Here is a 19,566-nt window from a genome sequence, read left to right as displayed (position 1 = left end):
AGAGACTGGCACATCTCTGTTGGAGGCCAGCCTGATCTATATAGTGAGTTCCAGAACATCTAGGGCTACCCAGTGAGACAACACTGTCTCAAATTAAACTGATAAAAAAAATACAGATACTTTAAAAAAAAAGTTTTTCTGGGGGTTGGGGAAATGAATCAACAAAGTACCTGCCATAAATGTATGTAAACCTGAGTTTGTGTCCCCAGCACTGACGTAAGAGCAGGCCCTGAGGCATGGTCTGTCTATAAGCCCAGCACAGGAGCCACTAGGTGGATTCCTGGAGTTCATTAATCATCCAGTCAGAATCTGTGAGCTCCAGTTTCAGTGACAGACACTGTCACAAAAAGTAAGGGGGGCAGTGACTGAGGAGTCACCTGGCATTGACCAATGGCCTCCATAAGCACAAGCCAAAAAAGTCCTAGAAGCAATAATTCTTCCTTTTCAGTTCTGTTGACTAGAGGTGGGCTATAAGCTCCTCCCAGTCCATGGGAGACTAGGAAACAGCATTTCGCAAAGAGAAACTCGACTGTCCTGGCTGCCTAGGAGCAATCAAAATTTGTCTCCTGGGGGTGGGATTTTTCACTCTGGGTTTGTGAGCAGGTTGTAATCAAGTAAGAAGTCCCGAGTCAGTGTAAGCCACATTACTAATGGCCTGGGGGACATAAATATTCAAATGTTCACACCCAGGCAGACTGCCTTACATAGAACTCAGAAGCTGGGATGCTGGTCTCAAATCTCTTTGTCACAACCTCTTTCATAGCCTGTCTCCCCACCAGTTCCTTGGAGAGAGTATGGTGTCTCTCTCAGTTGTCCTTCACAGCTTTTCAAATAGATGGCACTGACAAGGCTGAAGACTGAATAGACACCAACAGGCCTGGGACCAGGCACTTCTGCTACACAGGACTTGGTAGAATCTCTTTTGCCTTGACAGCCAAACCAGGCCAGTGTGAGGCCCTCCTATGAGAGGTAGAAGACCATCCTGACCTATGCAACTTCAGGTCCAGCTCCATCTTCCTTCCTTCCCCTCTTTCTTTCTTTTTTCCTTCCTTCCTTCCTTTCTTTCTTTCTTTTCTTCCTTCCTTCCTTCCTTCCTTCCTTCCTTCCTTCCTTCCTTCCTTCTTCTTCTCTTCTCTCTCTCTCTCTCTCTCTCTCTCTCTCTCTCTCTCTCTCTCTCTCTCTCTCTTTTTAGACAAGGTCTCTTTATATAACCATGGTTGTCCTGGAACTATGTCAATCAGGTTGACTTTGAATTTATAAAGATTCAGGGGTTGGGGATTTAGCTCAGTGGTAGAGCGCTTGCCTAGCAACCGCAAGGCCTGGGTTCGGTCCCCAGCTCCGAAAAAAAGAAAAAAAAAAATTCACCTGTCTCTGCCTCTTTAGTTCTGGGATTAAAGGTGTGCATCGCCATGTCCGTCTCCTTGCATCCATTTTTCATCTATCCATTGCTAGATCCTCTTCTGAAAGCATTTTCACTATTAGAAATGCATCATTATCCTCTTTGTATAGATAACAAACTAGGCTTGAAAAGTTTGTGTGACTTCTCCAAAGTCATAAAACCTAGATGGCAATTAGAACATGCGCCAATTACTTCTGCTCAATTACTTTCAAAGAGATCCATCCAGGATAATATTTTTCCTTCTACATGTACTAAGCTACCTCTCAAGATCAGAATCTAGAAAATGCTCATGAAAACGCTGACTGTAGTCTTTTGCGCCTCGGCGGCTCCAGTACCAACGCAAGCGGAAGGAGAGGGCCGCTGGCCGGAAGTAGGTTGTGGAGCGGTTGATGCGGGAGTCTGTATATTGACTTACCTGGTGCGGCCAGGGACTGGAGTTAGGGCGCTACCCTCGTGGGTTTCAGGTGAGTGGACGGCCGGAAAGGAGGTGACTCGGCTTGCTGCCCGCACTCTGGTCCCGCCAGGCCCGGGCCGCGCGCTCCGCCATCCTGGTTCTCCCGGGCCTGCTGCGTGCGCCAAGGCAGTGCTTTCCAGCCTGCTACCCTTACGCCGCCTCCAGAGCACCTCTCAGCACCTAGGACTACCTTGTCACACCGGATTACTGTGACTCTGGGCAAAAGTCTTCTTCGAACGTTGCTTTTGACCCCCTGTGAAGCGGAGGTCGTGTCTGTATGTATATCACAGGGCTGTTGTGATAACAGTCTATCCGGCCCCTCTTGACATTCTAGTGTGCTCGTGAAGCCATTGCAAAGTGACTTAGCGGGTCTTGGGCGGGGCCCAAGTCGATATTTTGACCAGCTTCTCGCCAGCACTTTAAGCAGCGTTTGGTTTAGGGCTTAGGACGGGTTGAGGTAATAGAACATACACCTTCTCTTCATTTTAAGCGGTTTCTGGTTGTACAAGCCCAACTCCAGCCAGTAGTGTTTCTCCATTCTCTTTCTCTCTCCAGAGATAGGGAAAGATTGCTCCTTTTCTGTTAAGATCGTGACATCTCTTTACGTTGACTCAGGAACTTTGGACAGGAGCCTTTATACTACATACATTCATGAGTCTTCTCAGAGGCTTCACTGCTCACTCAGTGTAGGCATCTGGGCATTGCTTCATCCTGTGGAGCTCATATCTAGGTACTCAAACATCAAAGTTAACTGATATTTTCTACTTATGTTTTCTGCACTTCGCCCACAGTTTGAGTACTCAGAGCAGTGCCTGAGTAAGATTCTGAGGCTTATGCCCTCAGTTGCTTCACGCTAGCCCCAGGGGGATTTAGTCCTGCTTGGTAGACTAAAATAAAATCTGAAGACTGCTGTTTGTTTCATATAGCTGAGAATTGTGTGGAACTGATGTGCCTGTGTGTCCTCCTCATTTGTTGTTGGTTTTTTTGACCCCCTAACGAAGCCTTGGCGTTTATCGTGTAAATAAGTCAATTTATTATTTTTTTCTTTATTCTTATTGTATGTGTATGGGTGGTTTGCATTTATGCATGTCTACACCATTTGTATGCAGTGCTGGAGGAGGCCAGAAGAGGGCGCTGGATCTCCTGGGACTTGAATTAAAGTTGATTGTGAGCCATAGTGTGGGCATTGGGAATCAAGCCCCCATCCACTGGAAGAGCAGCCAGGACTCTTAAACATTGAGCAGTTTCTCCAGCCAGTAAGTCAACCTTTTCTCTCTCTGTTTTTTTTTTTTTTTTTTTCTCGGAGCTGGGGACTGAACCCAGGGCCTTGCGCTTGCTAAACAAGCGCTCTACCACTGAGCTAAATCCCCAACCCCTCTGTTTTTGTTTGTTTGTTTTTTTTTGTTTGTTTTTTTGTTTTGTTTTCAAGACAGGGTTTCTCTGTAGCTCTAGCTGTCCCGGAACTTGCCCTGTAGACCAGACTGGCCTTGAATTCACAGACATCCACCTGCCTCTGCCTCCCAAGTGCTAGGATTTAAAACTAGCTCTGCTACCACCGGGCTTTGTAAGACAACTTTGCAGTTCTGCAGAACATTTTTTTTAAAAGATTTATTCATTTATTATTTATAAGTACACTGTAACTGTCTTCAGACACAGCAGAAGAGGGCACCAGATCTCATTACAGATGGTTGTGAGCCACCATGTGGTTGCTGGGAATTGAACTCATGACCTCTGGGAGAGCAGTCAGTGCTCTTAACTGCTGAGCCATCTCTCCAGCCCAGAATTTTTTTTTTTAAGATTTATTTTATTTAATTTATGTGAGTACACTGTAGCTCTCTTCAGACACTCCAGAAGAGGGCATCGGATCCCATTACAGATGGTTGTGAGCCACCATGTGGTTGCTGGGGATTGAACTCAGGACCTCTGGAAGAGCAATCAGTGCTCTTAACTGCTGAGCCATCTCTCTAGCCCCATAAGACAACTTGCATATAAAAGAATTCTGTACAGCCACAGTAATGCATTCACTAACCCCCCCACCCCCACCCCTACCACCAAAGACAGGGTGTCTCAGTGTACAGGCTATCCTGTACTCTAACTCACGGGATCAGACTGCCAGAGTACTGGACTAAAGGCGTGTGAGACCTTCCCCAGCTGATGGTGCACACTTTTTTTTTAAAAAGATGTATTTATTTTATGTACATGAGAATACTTGCTGCTGTCTTCAGACACAGCAGAAGAGGACATTGGATCCCATTACAGATGGTTGTGAGCCACCATGTGGTTCCTGGGAATCAAACTCAGAACCTCTGGAAGAGCAGTCAGTGCTCTTAACCACTGAGCTATCTCTCCAGTCCCGTGGTGCACATTTTTAGTGCCAGCATTTAGGAGTTTGAGGCCAGACTGGGCTATGGTAAGACCCTGTACTCTCCCTACCCCTCTTAAAAAGAGAATTCTGAAGTTTCTTACTTTAAAACCTTGCAAATTGACAAAAAAAAAAAAAAAAAGATGAAAACCCCAAGTGTTTGGTTGCCATGTGGAACTATTGTGGAGAATTTTCTTTCATGATTATGTGGGTGTTTACATTTATTTCCACCTGCTTGCATTTTCTAAAGTGAAGGGTGGCATGGTGACATATGTCTACTCTTGGCACACAATTCAAGGCCTGCCTCTATGGCTAGTGTTAAGTTCTCCAACCCAGGACAGATGGCTAACTGAGGTGCCTGTTTAACTAACAGTGGTGACCATCACATGCTCCAGCTCCTCTCAGTATCACTACAGGCACAGACTCCCCTCCTACCCTAAGTCTCCACCTACAGGCTGTTTCCCTTCTTCTGGCTTCTCTGAATTCTGTATAAGCTCAGCCATTTTGGCTACCAGCCCTTTTAGCCTTTGGCCTCTTGGCCACATGACCCAGTTTAGTCTGTCGGCCATGCTCATTCCGGACTCTTCCAGATGCCTCTGGCTTCTCTCCCTCATGCTTCCAGTAAAACTCCTCAACTATACCTAGGAACCGTTACGTCCTCATTTTTTTTCATTCAGCTATGTAGTTTGAGGTCTTATCTTAAAAAAAAAAATAGAAGAGGAAGGGAAAGGGGAAAAGGAAGAGGGTTGGTTTGTGCTAGATATTATTTTGTTTTGGCTCAGTTCATGGACACTCCCTATTTTGACCTATACACTTCTACACGTATGCTTAACCGTCCTAGACTACTTTGGTGTGCTCTGCTCCTGTGCGGAAACAGAAGGGAAGAAACAGCCCAGTTAATGTTCTCATTGACAGGGCTCTTACTGTCACTTTCTAAGCCTTTATGGCTTTAAGTTCTGGTAGACTCCTAGCAAGAGACTTTAGCCCCTAGAAAAAGTTAGAGGCTAAGGCCGTAGTAAGCCTAGCATGTATGAGCCCAGAATTTGATTATTAGCATTGCAAAAAAGAAAAAAAAAGACAATATGAGATTCAGTAATTGATAATTTATATATATTGAGTGTATTGTATACACGATTGATTAATAGTTATGGCTAACCTTTTCTGCCCTGTTCTAGTTTTTCTAACTTCTGAGCTAGATTTAAAATGGCCTTGCAGAGGCATGTATCTGGAAGATAGAAAGGTAAGATTTCTGGCTTCTGTGAGAGCACATTCTTCAGGGTGGTTGAGCAGTACCTTTTGGGAATGCCAACACTCTGAGACTGTACTGTGGTTTGGTAGGATCTGCAGAGGAGACAGAGAGTAGGCTGTATGTAGAGAATTTACACTAGGCAGGCAGCTTTGTACAGTGACATCAGATCATCCTTTAAGAAAGGAGGCTGGAGGCTGGAGAGATGGCTCAGCGGTTAAGAGCACTGACTGCTCTTCCAGAGGTCCTGAGTTCAATTCCCAGCAAACACATGGTAGCTCACAGCCATCTATAATGAGATCTGATGCCCTCTTCTGGTGTGTCTGAAGACAGCTACAGTGTACTCATATATAATAAATAAATACATCTTAAAAATAAATAAGTAAATAAAAGTAAATACTTATTTTTTAAAAAAGAAAGAAAGGAGCCAGGAATTAGTTGAACATCACAGTGTTCTCTTTCCAGCTTTCTTGTATGTGCTCTGGGAAACCTTGAGGAAAGAAGAGTTAACTATTTTCTCTATGTGGTAAACAAGTCTCCTTTGCAATGGTCTTCCTCCCTACTGCCTTATTCCGCATCTTCTCTTCTTCCCTGCTTGTCTTTCTGTCTGTCTGTCTCTCTCTTTCTCTTTTCTTTAAGACAGGGGATCTTACTGTGTAGCCCTGGCTAGCCAGGAGCTTCCTGTATAGACCTGAATGGACTTAAGTACACAGAGAAATCTGCCTCTGCTTTCTTAGTACTGGAATTAAAGATGTACAGCAAAAGGCTTGGCTTACCTCCCCTTCCATCCTCCCATCCAGAGACAGGATTTTTCTGTGTAGCCTTGGTTGTTCTAGAACTCACTCTGTAAAATAGAAAACAGGCTGGCCTCAAACTCATGCCTGACTCTGCCTCCCAAGTGTTGGGGCTAAAGGTGTGTCTCACCATGCCTGGCTGGGTTTGATCTGCCTTGGTTTGTTTGTCTTATTTTGTTTTTGAGACTGGGTCACATATATTCTAGCCTGGCTTCAAACGTAGTATATAGTTAGGGATGGCCATGAACTCCTGCCTCCATCTCAAAAATGCTGGATTACAGGCATACACTACCACACCTCTAGCACATCTATTTTGTAATTTAATTTCTGTTTAAGTTATGCTTGTTTGTGATTTAAATAGTTCAATGATGCTTATAATGCTGTCAGTTTTCTTCACTTCTTCCTCCATTTTAGTTCCCCAAAGCATTTTGGATAGTCTGTTGTTTGGTATCTGTTGGTTTACTTCTTTTCCTTTGGGGTTTGATTTAGTGTTACAGCATTGTAGAGCTGCTGCTCTCCTGTAACATTTCTATTGGTTGGGCCAGTTGCTTGCTTTCATGTGCTACTCAGGGCCTCTGTGTGGTAGGTAACAAGCAACTACTGAGTCACATCCCCGGGTCCTTTCTATTGTTTTTCTTTTTAGAGTTATCTTGTGCACGATGAGCATTGTGCCTAAATGAATGTATGTGCATTGCTCGCTCACCTGGTGCCTGTGGAGGTCAGAAGAAGGTGTCCTTGGAACTGGAGTGATAGATAGTTGTTGGCTACTTTGAAGGTGCTGGGAGTTGAACCCTGGTCCTCAGAAAGAGCAGCAAGTGCTCTTAACAACATTATTGTTTTGAGGCTGGGACTAAGTTGCCCAGGTAGAACTTTTTATCCCATGCCAGCTTCCCGAGTACCTAGGATTACAGGTATGAGCCCCCATATAGCTAGTGTTGCTCACCCCTCTTTCTTCCCTCTCTTTGGTTTGATTTTGAGACTCATTCCTGTTTCCTGGGCTGGTCTTCAACACCTCTCACCCCCTCCGCACGCCAGTTCTGTCTTTGTCTTTTATACATATATATATATACCTGTGTATGTTATGCATTCCACTGTGGATGACCAACCAGAGGACCTTCACCATATGACAGTACTTTCCTTCTAGACCTCTGGCCTCCAAAGCTGAAAAGTCAACTGTGCCACATCAATATAGTTTTCTCATAATTTTTTTTTTTTTTTTTCCGGAGCTGAGGACCGAACCCAGGGCCTTGCGCTTGCTAGGCAAGAGCTCTACCACTGAGCTAAATCCCCAACACTGTTTTCTCATAATTTTTAGTTGGTCATATTCAAGGTTTATTGTAATGAAATCGTGTAATCATTGTCCACATAGGAATAGGGAGTATTAATGAGTAGGGAATATAATTGTTTCTTTCTAGTATAACTTTTTGTCTTTATTTTATTTTTATTTATATTTATGTGTATGTGAGTGAGTGCTGTGTGTGAGTGTGCTTTCGAAGGCCAGGAAGGGCATTATTTTCCTTGGAGGTACAGTTACAGATGTTTCTGAGCTGAACTAACTCAGGTCCTTTGGAAAAACAGGAAGTTTTCTTAATGGTGGAGCCATCTATTCAGCCCCTCTCTGTCCCTTTCTTCTTTTTTAAGTTGGAAATAAGCTCTCGGTATATCCTGTGTTGGTGTCAAACTCATGACCTTCCTGCTTCAGTCTTGTAAGTGCTGGGAGTATAAGCACCACTACAGCTGCAGTGTATACGTGTGCACCTGGAGTAGTTTTTGTTAATGTTATTATTGGCTTCTTTGCCTGTCCGTCCACCCCTAGATTGTTTATTAGAAGTTTGTCAGTTTTGTTATTTTAGAAAAAGTTTCTCGGCTTAGTTTAAGCTAGCTTTGGACATGGGTTAATCCTCCTGCCCCAGTCTCAAAAGCATTGAGGTTAGAGGTATATATAGATTAAATGCTACTTCAACTAATTTAAAACTGACTCACTTTCCCTCCTGAGACAGGGGTCTCATTACATAGCACTGGCTAGTCTAGAATTTGCTGTGTAGACTAGGCTGACTTTAAATTTGCATTGATCTACCTGCCTCTCCATCACCAATACAGAGGCAGGTGTTACTTATGCCTAGCGTTTAAAACTTTTCATTTTTCTTTTTTAAAATTTGGATTTATTTTACTTTACATATATAAATGTTTTGCCTACATATATGTATGTGTACCATGTGCATGCCTGGTATCCTCACTGTTCAGAAAACGGTATCATGCCTGGGAACTAGAGTTGTTAGTTATGTGGGTGGTGGGAAATGAATTAGGGTCCTTTACAAAAGCAAGTGTTCTTAGCCACTGAGCCATCTTTTCAGCCCCTAAAACTATTTTTTGTTATCCTGGAACTTACTCTGTAAACCAGCCTGGCCTTGAACTCAAAGATTGCCTCTGCCTCCCGAGTGCTGGCTTTAGAGGTGTATACCACCTTTACTCTTTCTTAGAGTGATTTTATTTCAATGTCTACACATTTCGCCTGCCTGTGTGTCTGTGTACCATGTTACACAGATCTGAGAAGAGGACATTAGATCCCTGGAACTGGAATTACAGGTGGAAATCCACCATGGGGATGCTGGGAATCAACTCAGGTCTGCATCGCTGAGCTATCTCTCCAGTCCCTCAATTCCTAAAACTCTTTAATTTTTCCATCTCATACATCTGCCAACTTTTAGGTCTTTGGTTGTGGTACTCTTTATTTTGATTGTAGAATATCCTGAAAATCTTTCATATAGATGTCAGTTCTTGAGCCTTCTCTTTATTCTTTTTAAAAGTAGGGTGAATTGACTGTAGAACACTAGAGTGTGGTAGGCAGGACATGCCCTTGAGCTGAGAAGTGTGGTAGCTCCTGGCATCTGGAAAATGTGGAAGAAGTGGCTTCTTCAGCCCTTCCCTCGAGTCTGGACCTGACCTTCCTGAACCGTGTTGCTGTCTCTCTGTCTACCAGTAGTGTGGCAGTCTTTGGAATCAGGCTCCACTCAGTACCATGTGAAAGATTTTTCTTTTTTCCCTTGTGAGAAATTTATCTGGCAAAGTCTCTTCCCTCATAACTGATACAGAACTAATAAACCTACCTTACAAAAGGACTGTTAGAATGAGACTTAAGGCGGTGCACACCTTTAATTCCAGCACTAGGGAGCAGAGACAGGTGGATCTCTCCAAGTTTTAGATCTGTTGGGGCTACATAATGGGACCCTGTCTCAAAAAACTGAAGGGGGTGGGGGCTTAGGGTCCAGGTTGGTGCTTAGTAGTTCATTTAGGACTTTGAGCCTTGAATGGAGACTAACCAGAGGAGAGGAGGGAACAAGAAAGGGTAATGGTGGGGAAAAAGACAGATTGTATGTTGTCTCCTGTGTAGAATCTAGACTATACGTAAAAGTAGAGGTACTGCTTGGGAGATAGCTCAGTGGGTTAAGTGTTTGACCTATAAGCCTGAGGGCCAAGTTTGTATCCCCAGAACCTTCACAAAAAAACTGGATGTGGTGTGTCATGTGCCTGTAGTTCTAGCAGTGGAGGCAGGGGGATCTCCAGGCTCATTGGCCAGTCTACCCATTTGTGACCTTCAGGTTCAGTGACAGATCCTGTCTCAAAGTGGTGAACCACAGAGGAGGACATTGGACTGACCTCTTGTCTCCACATGTGTACATCATACACAGTAGTAAAGCAGAAGGGAGGAGGAGGATAATGGAGATGTGTGAACCTGAGAAGTGTATGGTGATGTGCATGTACAAACATGGTAGAAATAAAACCCTTTATTTTGGGTCATTGAGGTGGCATAAAGGCACTTGTCACCAATCCTGGCAACTTGAGTTCAGTCCTTAGGAGCCATGTGAGGGAAGAACAAAACCAATTCCTGCATATTGTCTTCTGACCTTCACACATGTTCTCTGACATGTATGACTCCACGTTCATACACAGACACAAATACATTAAGTAAATTATTTTAAAAATAATTACTTAAAAAAAGTTAAAAACCTATTGTTCACTAACACAAATTTTATTTTGTCTTTTTTTTTTTTGGAGCTGAGGACCGAACCCAGGGCCTTGCGCTTGCTAGGCAAGCACTCTACCACTGAGCTAAATACCCAACCCCCACAAATTTTTAATTAGGAAAAGAAAAAGATAGCATCTTCCCTCTTAGAACTTAATCTGCGGATTTGTTTTCTTTTGAGGCAGGGTCTCAGGTAGCTTCAGCCTTCCATTTATTTTCTGTTTGTGGGTGTTTTGTTTGCATGTATGTCTGCACACCATGTACCTATAGAGGGTAGAAGAGGGTGTTGGCTCCCCCAGGACTAGGGTTATAGATGGTCATTAGCCACCATGTGGGCGAAGATTTGAACCTCAAATCTTCTGCAAGTGCAGCCAGTGTTCTTAACCAATGAACCATCTCTCCAGCACAGCTTTCTCTTTTAAAAGTCTCAGCATGAAGTCATAACCTGAGCTATATGGATATGTTTGCTCCAGCTCATAGAGCGCCTTCTGCCTCTACCTCCTGAGTGCTGAGATTACAGTGTGTGTGCTGTGTCCAGCTATAGAGTTCATTTTCTTTACTTTCTCCTTCCTTCCTTTTTTTTTTTTTTTTAAAAAGACAAGGTCTTTTTATATAACTCTGGCTGTCCTAGAATTCTATGTAGACCAGGCTGGCCTCAAACTCACAGAGATCCACCTGTCTCTGCCATCCAAGTTCTGAGATTAGAGGTATGCACCAGGGTTGGAGAGATGGCTCAGTGGTTAAGAGTACTGATTGGGGGTTAAGCTCAGTGGTGAGCCCTTGCCTAGGAAGCATGGCCCTTCGGTCCCAGCTCGAAAAAAAGAACCAAAAAAAAAAAAAAAAAAAAAAAAAAAGAGTACTGATTGCTCTACCAGAGGTCCTGAGTTCAAATCCCAGCAACCACATGGTGGCTCACAACCATCTGTAATGAGATCTGATGCCCTCTTCTGGTGTGTCTGAAGACAGCTACGGATGGTGTACTTATTTATTTATTTTTTTTGGTTCTTTTTTTCGGAGCTGGGGACCAAACCCAGGGCCTTGTGCTTCCTAGGCAAGAGCTCTACCACTGAGCTAAATCCCCAACCCCTGGATAGTGTACTTATAATAAATAAATAAATCTTTAAAAAAAAAAAAAAAAAGATATGCACCATCATGCCTGGTTTATAAAGGTAATTTTTTTTTTTTTTTGGTTCTTTTTTTCGGAGCTGGGGACCGAACCCAGGGCCTTGCGCTTCCTATGTAAGCGCTCTACCACTGAGCTAAATCCCCAGCCCCATAAAGGTAATTTTTAAGAAATGTTTTCTAGATTATTTCATGAGTATGAATGTTTTGCTTGAATGTATGTGTACTATATCCATGTCTAATGTTCACAAAAGCCAGAAGAGGGCATAGATTCCCTGGAACTAGAGTTACAGTTGGTTGTGAGCCACCATGTTTGTGTTGATAACTGAACCTGGGTCCCCAATAAGAGCAGCAAATGCTCCTAACCACTGAGATGTCTCTATCTCATTTAGAGATGATTTTTTTAAATTATTGCTTATAGGCTTAGGGATACAGCTCACTTGGTAAAGTACTTGTGTAGATGAAGAGGTTCTGGGTTCAGTCCCCAATACCTCATAAAACAGTAGTGGTAGCACATACCTGTAAGCTCTAGGAGTGGGAGGCAGGAGGCTCAGACAGTCAAGGCCACCTTTAACTACCAAGTGAATTTGATGCTAGCCTGGACTGCATCACCCATTCTCAAAATACACAAACAAACAAATAAGCAAAGCCACCTAAAATGACTATCTATAAACTAGATATGGCAGCACATCAGACATTAGAGGGTTGTCTTAATCAGGGTTCAGATTCCTGCACAAACATCATGACCAAGAAGCAAGTTGGGGGGGAAAGATCTATTCAGTTTACACTTCCACATTGCTGTTCATCACCGAAGAAGTCAGGACTGGAATTCAAGCAGGTCAGGGAGCAGGAGCTGATGCAGAGGTCACGGAGGGATGTTACTTACTGGCTTGCTTCCCCTGGCTTGCTCTCTTATAGAACCCACACAGGGCTGGGTCCTCCACACTTGATCAATAGTTGAGAAAATGCCTTACAGCTCGGTCTCATGGAGGCATTTCCTCACCTGAGGTTCCTTTCTCAGTGATGACTTTAGCTTGTGTCAAGTTGACACACAAAACCAGCCAGTACAGGGGTAGAGATAGGAAGATCATGAGCTCAAGACCAGTGTGGATTTTATGAAACTGTCTGGAAAAAAAAACCAAATACAGACAAACAAAAATGACTACAGAGGTAATTTAAAAGTAAACAGAGGATTTGTTGTTAATTAATACAGTCTTTCATATTGACAGTTTTAATCACAACTTACTAGTGGTCTGTAGCATGGGACTGTGTACTTTTTCTACAAAGAGCTAAATAAATACTTTTCAGGCATATCATTTCTGAAATTGTTCCTCAGTTCTTGTGTTGGGAAAGCCAACACAGATATTAGATATGTCCAGATAAAATGTACTTACAAAAACCAGGTACAAGGCTCAATTTGGGCCCCAGGATGTAGTGTGTGACCACCTAAACAGTTGAAGCTGGGTAGGTAAAACACCAGGTGAAGCACCAGGCATGATGGTCACCTTTTTATCCCAGCATTAGGGAGGTAGAGGCAGATGGATCTCTATGAGTTCATGCAAAGTTCAGCCTAGTCTACCTAGTGAGTGCCAGGGCCACATAGTGAGATACTGTCTCAAAAAAAGAACCCAGTGTATAAAGATTTCCTGTGGAATTGGAACATACTTTCCTATAACCCAGAGAAAGAAGCGTGGTAAATAGAACAAAGCCTTTGGCCTGCCATACAGCCATGGCTCTTTGTGGATTCTGGAAAAAGGAGGCCAAAAGGTGAGTTAGAAAAAACACTTCACGGGCTGGAGAGATGGCTCAGTGGTTAAGAGCACTGACTGCTCTTCCAGAGGTCCTGAGTTCAAATCCCACCAACCACATGGTGGCTCACAACCATCTGTAATGGGATCTGATGCCTTTTTTTCATGTTAAATAAATAAATTTCAAAAAAAAAAAATAGACCTTTCAGAAAATTACTCATGGATATTTTGCAGCAACAACCTTCTATGGTTCTATGATTGGCCACTCATATCTTCTTGGGGTTTGCAAGTAAGTACTGGGAGGAAAAAGAATGAGCAATGAAGAAAAAAATGTGGTCTGGAAAGATGTCTGTGGTTAAGAGCACTTGTTACTCTTACAGAGAACACAGTTCAGTTCCCAGCACCAGGTGTTGGCTAACCTAAGACTCCAGTTCCAGAGGATCCAACACCTTGGCTCCATGGTACTGCATACATGTGGTGCCTAGACATACAAGTAGGCAAAACACCCATGTAACATGAAATGAAGAAGTAATTTTTTGCTGTTGTTTTGTTCATTTTTGAAACAAGGCCTCACTGTGTAGACCAGGCTGCTGATAAACTCAGAGATGTCTCTGCCTCCGGTTCCTGGGTGATGGGATTCAAGTCATGTGCATCACACTTGGTAGGAAAATAAATAAATCTTTTTTTAAAAAGAGGAGGAGGAATATGGGAGAGCCATTTTCATGGGCTGCTCATTCTTTTACATGGGAGGAAAATGGAAATTGTACTGCTTCCAGTCAAGTGAGGACGTAATTAAGTCCCTGACTCTGGCATCATCTCCATTCTGCCTCCAGGAGAGATGTGCTGCTCCCTGGGCTTGTTGGCAGGACAGTCATGTGAGCTGGTGTTGCTTGTCTATTGAAGGACAGGTTTGAGTAGGCTTTTTTTCTTCCTGTGCATCAGCAGTAAACCAGCTTCTGAACTTTGCTTCCCACTCACCACTGAGTGTGCATCCCAGCTCCTGATGGCCTGCACTAGTGATTCAAACTCTGTTATTAGCATCTTGAAGCTGGGTGTGGTGGCACCCACCTGTAATCCGAGCATTTTTTTAAGTAGATGGAGGCAAGAATGTCATGAATATGAGGCCAGCCTAAGCTACACAATAAGACCACTCAGAAAATAGAGCAGCCTAAAAAGGACGGTTAGCCTTTTTCTAAGAGCATTAGCATTGAAAATGACAGGATTCTATAATTAAGTTTGCACAGTAACTCAGAGGGTTACTGCGGTTATAATTAGTTAAAGCTTATACCCATTTTAAAGGACACTAAGGGTCAGGAGAGATGGCTCAGCCTTCTGAATAGCTGATATTATAGTCCTCCTTCACACCAGCATTAAACCACGCTTCTCAAAACAGCACCTGGATTTTAATTTCTTCTGTGCTTTTATTTTTATGTCTGCTAAAATGAAAGTTTTTATTATTTACATTTGTTGGGCATTCTTAATTTCTGATTCGCCTACTGTAGAGAGTCATTTCAGAGTTAGAAATCTGTTTTAGTTCTGTCATTCACACTTCTACTCCTGTATAGTCCTTTCTGAACCTCCCATGTTTTCATTTTAAAACCTAACCTAAGCCAAGTGTGATGATGTGTATCTTTCACCTCAGCCCTTGGAAGACAGAGACAAGAAGATCTCTGTGGGTTTGAGGCCAGCCTGATCTACAGAATAAGTTCTGTAGAGGCCAGCTAATGCTACACAGTGAGACCCTGTTTCAAAGAAAAAAAAAATGGACCTAAGAGAATACAATGAGCAAATGCCTGTTGTGAGCTAGAGAGACAGCTCAGTGGTTAAGAGCACACTAGCTGCCTTTCCGGGGGACCTGGGTTCAATTCTTACTGCCCACTGGTTTATAACTGTAGTTCCATTGGATCTGATGCCCTTTTCTGGTGTGCAAAACACTCATACACATTAGATAAACAAACTTAAATAAACTCATATATACACAAATATATAAATAAATAGAAAAAAAGCCTTAAAATATATATTTCTTGCGCTTTCAGAGAACCTGAACTTAGTTTCTAGCACCCAAGTCCTGTGGCTTGCAACTGCTTGTAACTCCAGCTCAGGAGGTCCAACCCCCTCTTCTGACCTCCTCAGACACCAATCACACAAGTGGTAGACACATATATGCAGACAGAACATCTATACACATCAAATAAAAATAAACAAAATTGGGGCTGGAGAGATGGCTCAGCGATTAAGCCTGGGCTGCTCTTCCAGAGGTCCTGAGTTCAATTCCCAGCACCCACATCATGGTGGCTCACAACCATTCGTAATGGGATCTGATGCCCTCTTCTGGTGTGACAGAGACAGTGTGACAGAGACAGTGTACTCGCATACATGAAATAAGTAAATCTTAAAAAAAAAAAATAAACAAAATTGAAAAAGCAAATCCTACTTTTTCCTTTATACTGTTAGCGTGGCAGCTTTTATTAATTGCTTGTATTCTCCAGGTACTATTATGTGTTGATTGTAAAGAAATGAGTTGCCCACTTTTTACCCTCAGCTTTCTTTTAGAAATCTGTCCTTCCCTCCAAGGAAGTGAATTTATATCAAACAGCAGTCTAGAAATCACCTAATCGTGTCTTGGGTGTAAGGTTTTCCTGTTTGCAATGCATGCAGAATTTCTCCTTCACACTTAGTGGCTTGTGCTCTGGGCTTTCACTAACACTGAACATATATGCATGGATAGTAGTATAGTTTGCATCTTTCTCTTTTTCTCTTTTTTTTCTTATGTCTTTTGAGACAGGGCTTCACAAAATAGTCTTGGCATAGATCCTGTTGCCTCAACCTCATAAGGACTGGATTTAAAGGGTGTGTGCCACCACACCTGGCTATACCTAATTCTTATAATGTGTACATTTTGTGTTATAGGTAGAAGCCACTCATTTTTCATCTACCCTTTTTTCAGTATCTGGCACCAATACTGGCCCATCATTTGTGGCCCATGGCTCTTGTGGTATGCCGAAGAGTTACAGGCAGTTTCTGTGGAACATCTCTAATGAAGCACCATATAAACAAGAACGTGTGACTTTTCTCTGACTGCCAAAAAGATCAGCACAGACTCCAGAATGTCAGCCACTCTCAAGCTATTAAAACTTTTAAAATACAAAGCATCTTGTAATCCTTCTGCTTACCATGCAGCCCAAAGCATGGCATATTGGCCTATGGAAAACATCGCACAGCATGGGGGACAGAATCTCCCTAAACATAATAGCTCCTGCCATCTTGCCAGAAAAGTTAAGAACATTGGTGATACCACCCTGTCTCAGAGAGCCTTCACAACCAGCAGTGCCCACCTGGGTTTGGAATTCAACAAAGTTTCTGCGCTCAAGGCCAGTGCATTGCATCCAGACTCACCCAGTGCCAGAAGAGGTGAAGAGGATGTAGAGGTCTTTGATTCCTTCGAAGGAACCCGAGTTTTCTTAAAGCTACGGCCAGAGTACCAGCTTCACAGCTATAACAGAAGTGAGACTCGCCAACCCTTATCTGCCTCAGAAGGTGAACTAATTTTGCACAAAGTCACATTTTATGAAGATAAACTCCAGCCAGAAGTCATAACTAATTATTTTTGTAAGCTCAGCTCTTTGCCAGCAGAACAGAGTTCCGTTTTGCTGTGCAGTAACAGCTTTGCTTTGCTCTGTCATCAGAGTGTGAGAAACATACAGCTCTTTAACACCTCAGACCTGGTCAGTATTCTGAAAGCCTTTGTCGACCTCAGAATCCCCTTCCGCCCACCTCGATGCTAAATGTGTGTACCTTGAAACCAGGTTTTGCCATCAGGTAGGGAGAACCTGGATCAGCCTCCTGTTAATGATCTTTGGCTGAATCCTAGCCGCAGAGTGCCTCGGTTTTTAAAAAAATTTTTTAGTTATCTTAATTTGCACTGAGAGATTATCTTGTCTCAGCTAATTCACTTAATTTATATTATAGGTGAAAATCGTCAAGTACCACAGGACCTGATGCAAAAACTAGAATCACTGATCCTTAAGTATATAGATTCAGTCAATTTAGAGGAAGTTGGTACCATCTGTTTGGGTTTTTTTAAATCAAGTACTAGCCTCTCTGAATTTGTCATGCGGAAAATTGGAGATCTAGCTTGTGCTAATATGCAGGATGTGAGTAGCCACACCTTAGTTCATATTCTTAAAATGTTCCGCTTCACTCATGTAGATCATGTAAATTTCATGAGGCAGTTTGGAGAAATTGCTCCTCAGAGAATTCCTTCCTTGGGGGTTCAGGGTGTTATGCACCTTACCCTTGCCTGCTCAGCCTTACGTATCCTGGATGAAAGAGTAATGAATGCAGTAGCTGCCTCTTTGCCTCCAAGGGTAGCACACTGTCGAAGTAAAGATGTTGCCAAAATTCTGTGGTCGTTTGGAACTCTGAATTATAAGCCTCCGAACACAGAAGAATTTTATTCCAGTCTGATAAATGAAATCCACAGAAAGATGCCTGAATTCAACCAGTACCCAGAGCACCTTCTCACCTGCCTGATTGGCTTGGCATTTTCTGAGTACTTTCCAGCTGAATTCATAAATGTTGCTCTGAGCCCAGGGTTTGTCAAGTTAGCTCATATGAGAAGCAAGTTTGAACTCACTAAGGAACTGTTTACTCTTGATGGTACAGTTGCCATTGAATGTCCAGATTACAAGGGCAACCGCCTTAATTCTCACCTTCAGCAAGAAGCATCTGCAAATCTGTGGAATTTAGCAAGCAAGGACATGAGATCAAAGCCTGAATTCCTAGAAACTCTCTACTTACTTGAGACCATGTTGGGTGGTCCACAGTACATCAAGCACCATATGATTTTACCTCATACTCGATCTTCTGACTTAGAGGTTCAGCTTGATGCTAATATGAAGCCATTACCATTTAATAGTGAAGCAGCACCAACTGAAGATGTAGCCCAATTACGACTTAAGCAAGTGGGAGTCAGCCTTACAGATGATTTGATGAATCAGTTGCTAAAGGGAAAAGCCAAGAGGTATTTCCAGGGGGAAACTGAGTTAGAGACTGGCCAGCTATCCATCGAGTTAAAAAAGAAGACAACTGTACCCTTGGTGGACTCTGATTGCAATGGAGCAGATAGATTGGGGGATACGGGAATAGCTGGCTTGTGCCCTCTCACCCACATGCAGACCCCACTAGTAAAGCTAGCTATCCAGTTTACAAACAAGAACCAATACTGCTATGGTTCCAGGGATCTTCTTGGACTGCACAATATGAAGAGAAGGCAGCTGGTTCAAATTGGGTACCGTGTGGTAGAATTACCCCACTGGGAATGGCTTCCATTACTGAAAAGAACTCGCTTAGAGAAGCTAGCATACCTCCATGAGAAAGTGTTCACCTCTGCTCTCTGAAGGGCACTCATGGGCATTTATGCTCATAAAAGGAACAGGTGCATACCCTATATCTGTAGGTTAAGGATCCTTAACCAGAAAATCAAAGTCAAATGTCCTAAAATCTGGAACTGAGTACTGATCTCAGATCAGGGACATTCAAGTGGTAGTCTATGCAGATACCCTGGACTTCAAATCTCAAACACCTCTAGTCTCAAGTATTTGATACAGGGATGCTCAAGCTGTCTTTCAAGTAATTCTAAAAGCCAGAGTGCAGGTGGGTAATAAAACCATCTGTTGAGTAGCCATGGGTGTACTCTTCTGTTGCAGAGCCAGTAGCAATTGTATGTTACTGCAGGTTGTGTTATACTCTAGTTGTATGTTTTGCTCAGAATAAATAAGCTTCTTCAAAATGAGGTTGATCCACAAAGTCTTAGTGCATTTTTTTTCTGTATCTGTTAGCCTTGGCCTCGTTACAGTTATTTTGAGGTGGTGTTTTGTTTTTTAAATAACTGTTATGTGTGTGCTGGGAACTAAACTTGGGTTTTCTGCAAGAGTAGTAAGCACTCTTAACCGCTGAGCTCATCATCAGCATCATCATAAAACTAGACCCAGAAGAATAGTCTAGTGTTGTGCTACAAGCCTTTAATCTCAGCACTCAGGAGGGTAAGATAGGTGGATCTCTATCAGATGGAGGCCAGCTTGGTTTAGGTAGTGAATTCCAGCCTAGTTAGGGCTACGTAGTAAGGCCCTGTTCCCAAAAAAAAAAATCGAATACATCAATAAAAAGCCAAAGTTAGTTAATGAATTAAAAACCCAAACAAACTAAACAGCCTTAGACATGGTATAGAATTACTAAGCCCCTTTGTTAGGGGGCTGGAGAGACAACTCAGCTTGCACTGCTCTTCCAGAGGACCAGGAGTTCAGGTCTCAGTATCCCTCTGTCGTTCCAGCTCTGGAGGAGCCAGCGCCATCTTCTGGCCTCTGTAGGAACCTGCACTCTTTCACACACGGTTTGAAAGTCCTGGTTGGGGCAACT

At 42.9% G+C, this 19,566-nt stretch overlaps 1 protein-coding gene across 1 annotated transcript; it reads left to right on the top strand.

Moving 5' to 3' along the window:
- Window positions 1–1,752: 1,752 nt before the first annotated feature.
- On the top strand, window positions 1,753–18,957 carry Fastkd5 (FAST kinase domains 5). The gene is given in 5 exon segments (XM_032904210.1): window positions 1,753–1,863; window positions 2,963–3,109; window positions 16,097–16,919; window positions 16,921–16,969; window positions 16,972–18,957. Coding segments are annotated over 3 exon segments (2,289 nt in total). The 5' UTR covers window positions 1,753–1,863; window positions 2,963–3,109; window positions 16,097–16,256; the 3' UTR covers window positions 18,549–18,957.
- The last annotated feature ends 609 nt before the right edge of the window (window positions 18,958–19,566 follow it).

Source organism: Rattus rattus, chromosome 5, assembly GCF_011064425.1.
Source record: "Rattus rattus isolate New Zealand chromosome 5, Rrattus_CSIRO_v1, whole genome shotgun sequence".
Lineage (NCBI taxonomy): Eukaryota > Metazoa > Chordata > Mammalia > Rodentia > Muridae > Rattus > Rattus rattus.
This window is presented reverse-complemented; position numbering and strand designations above follow the sequence as displayed.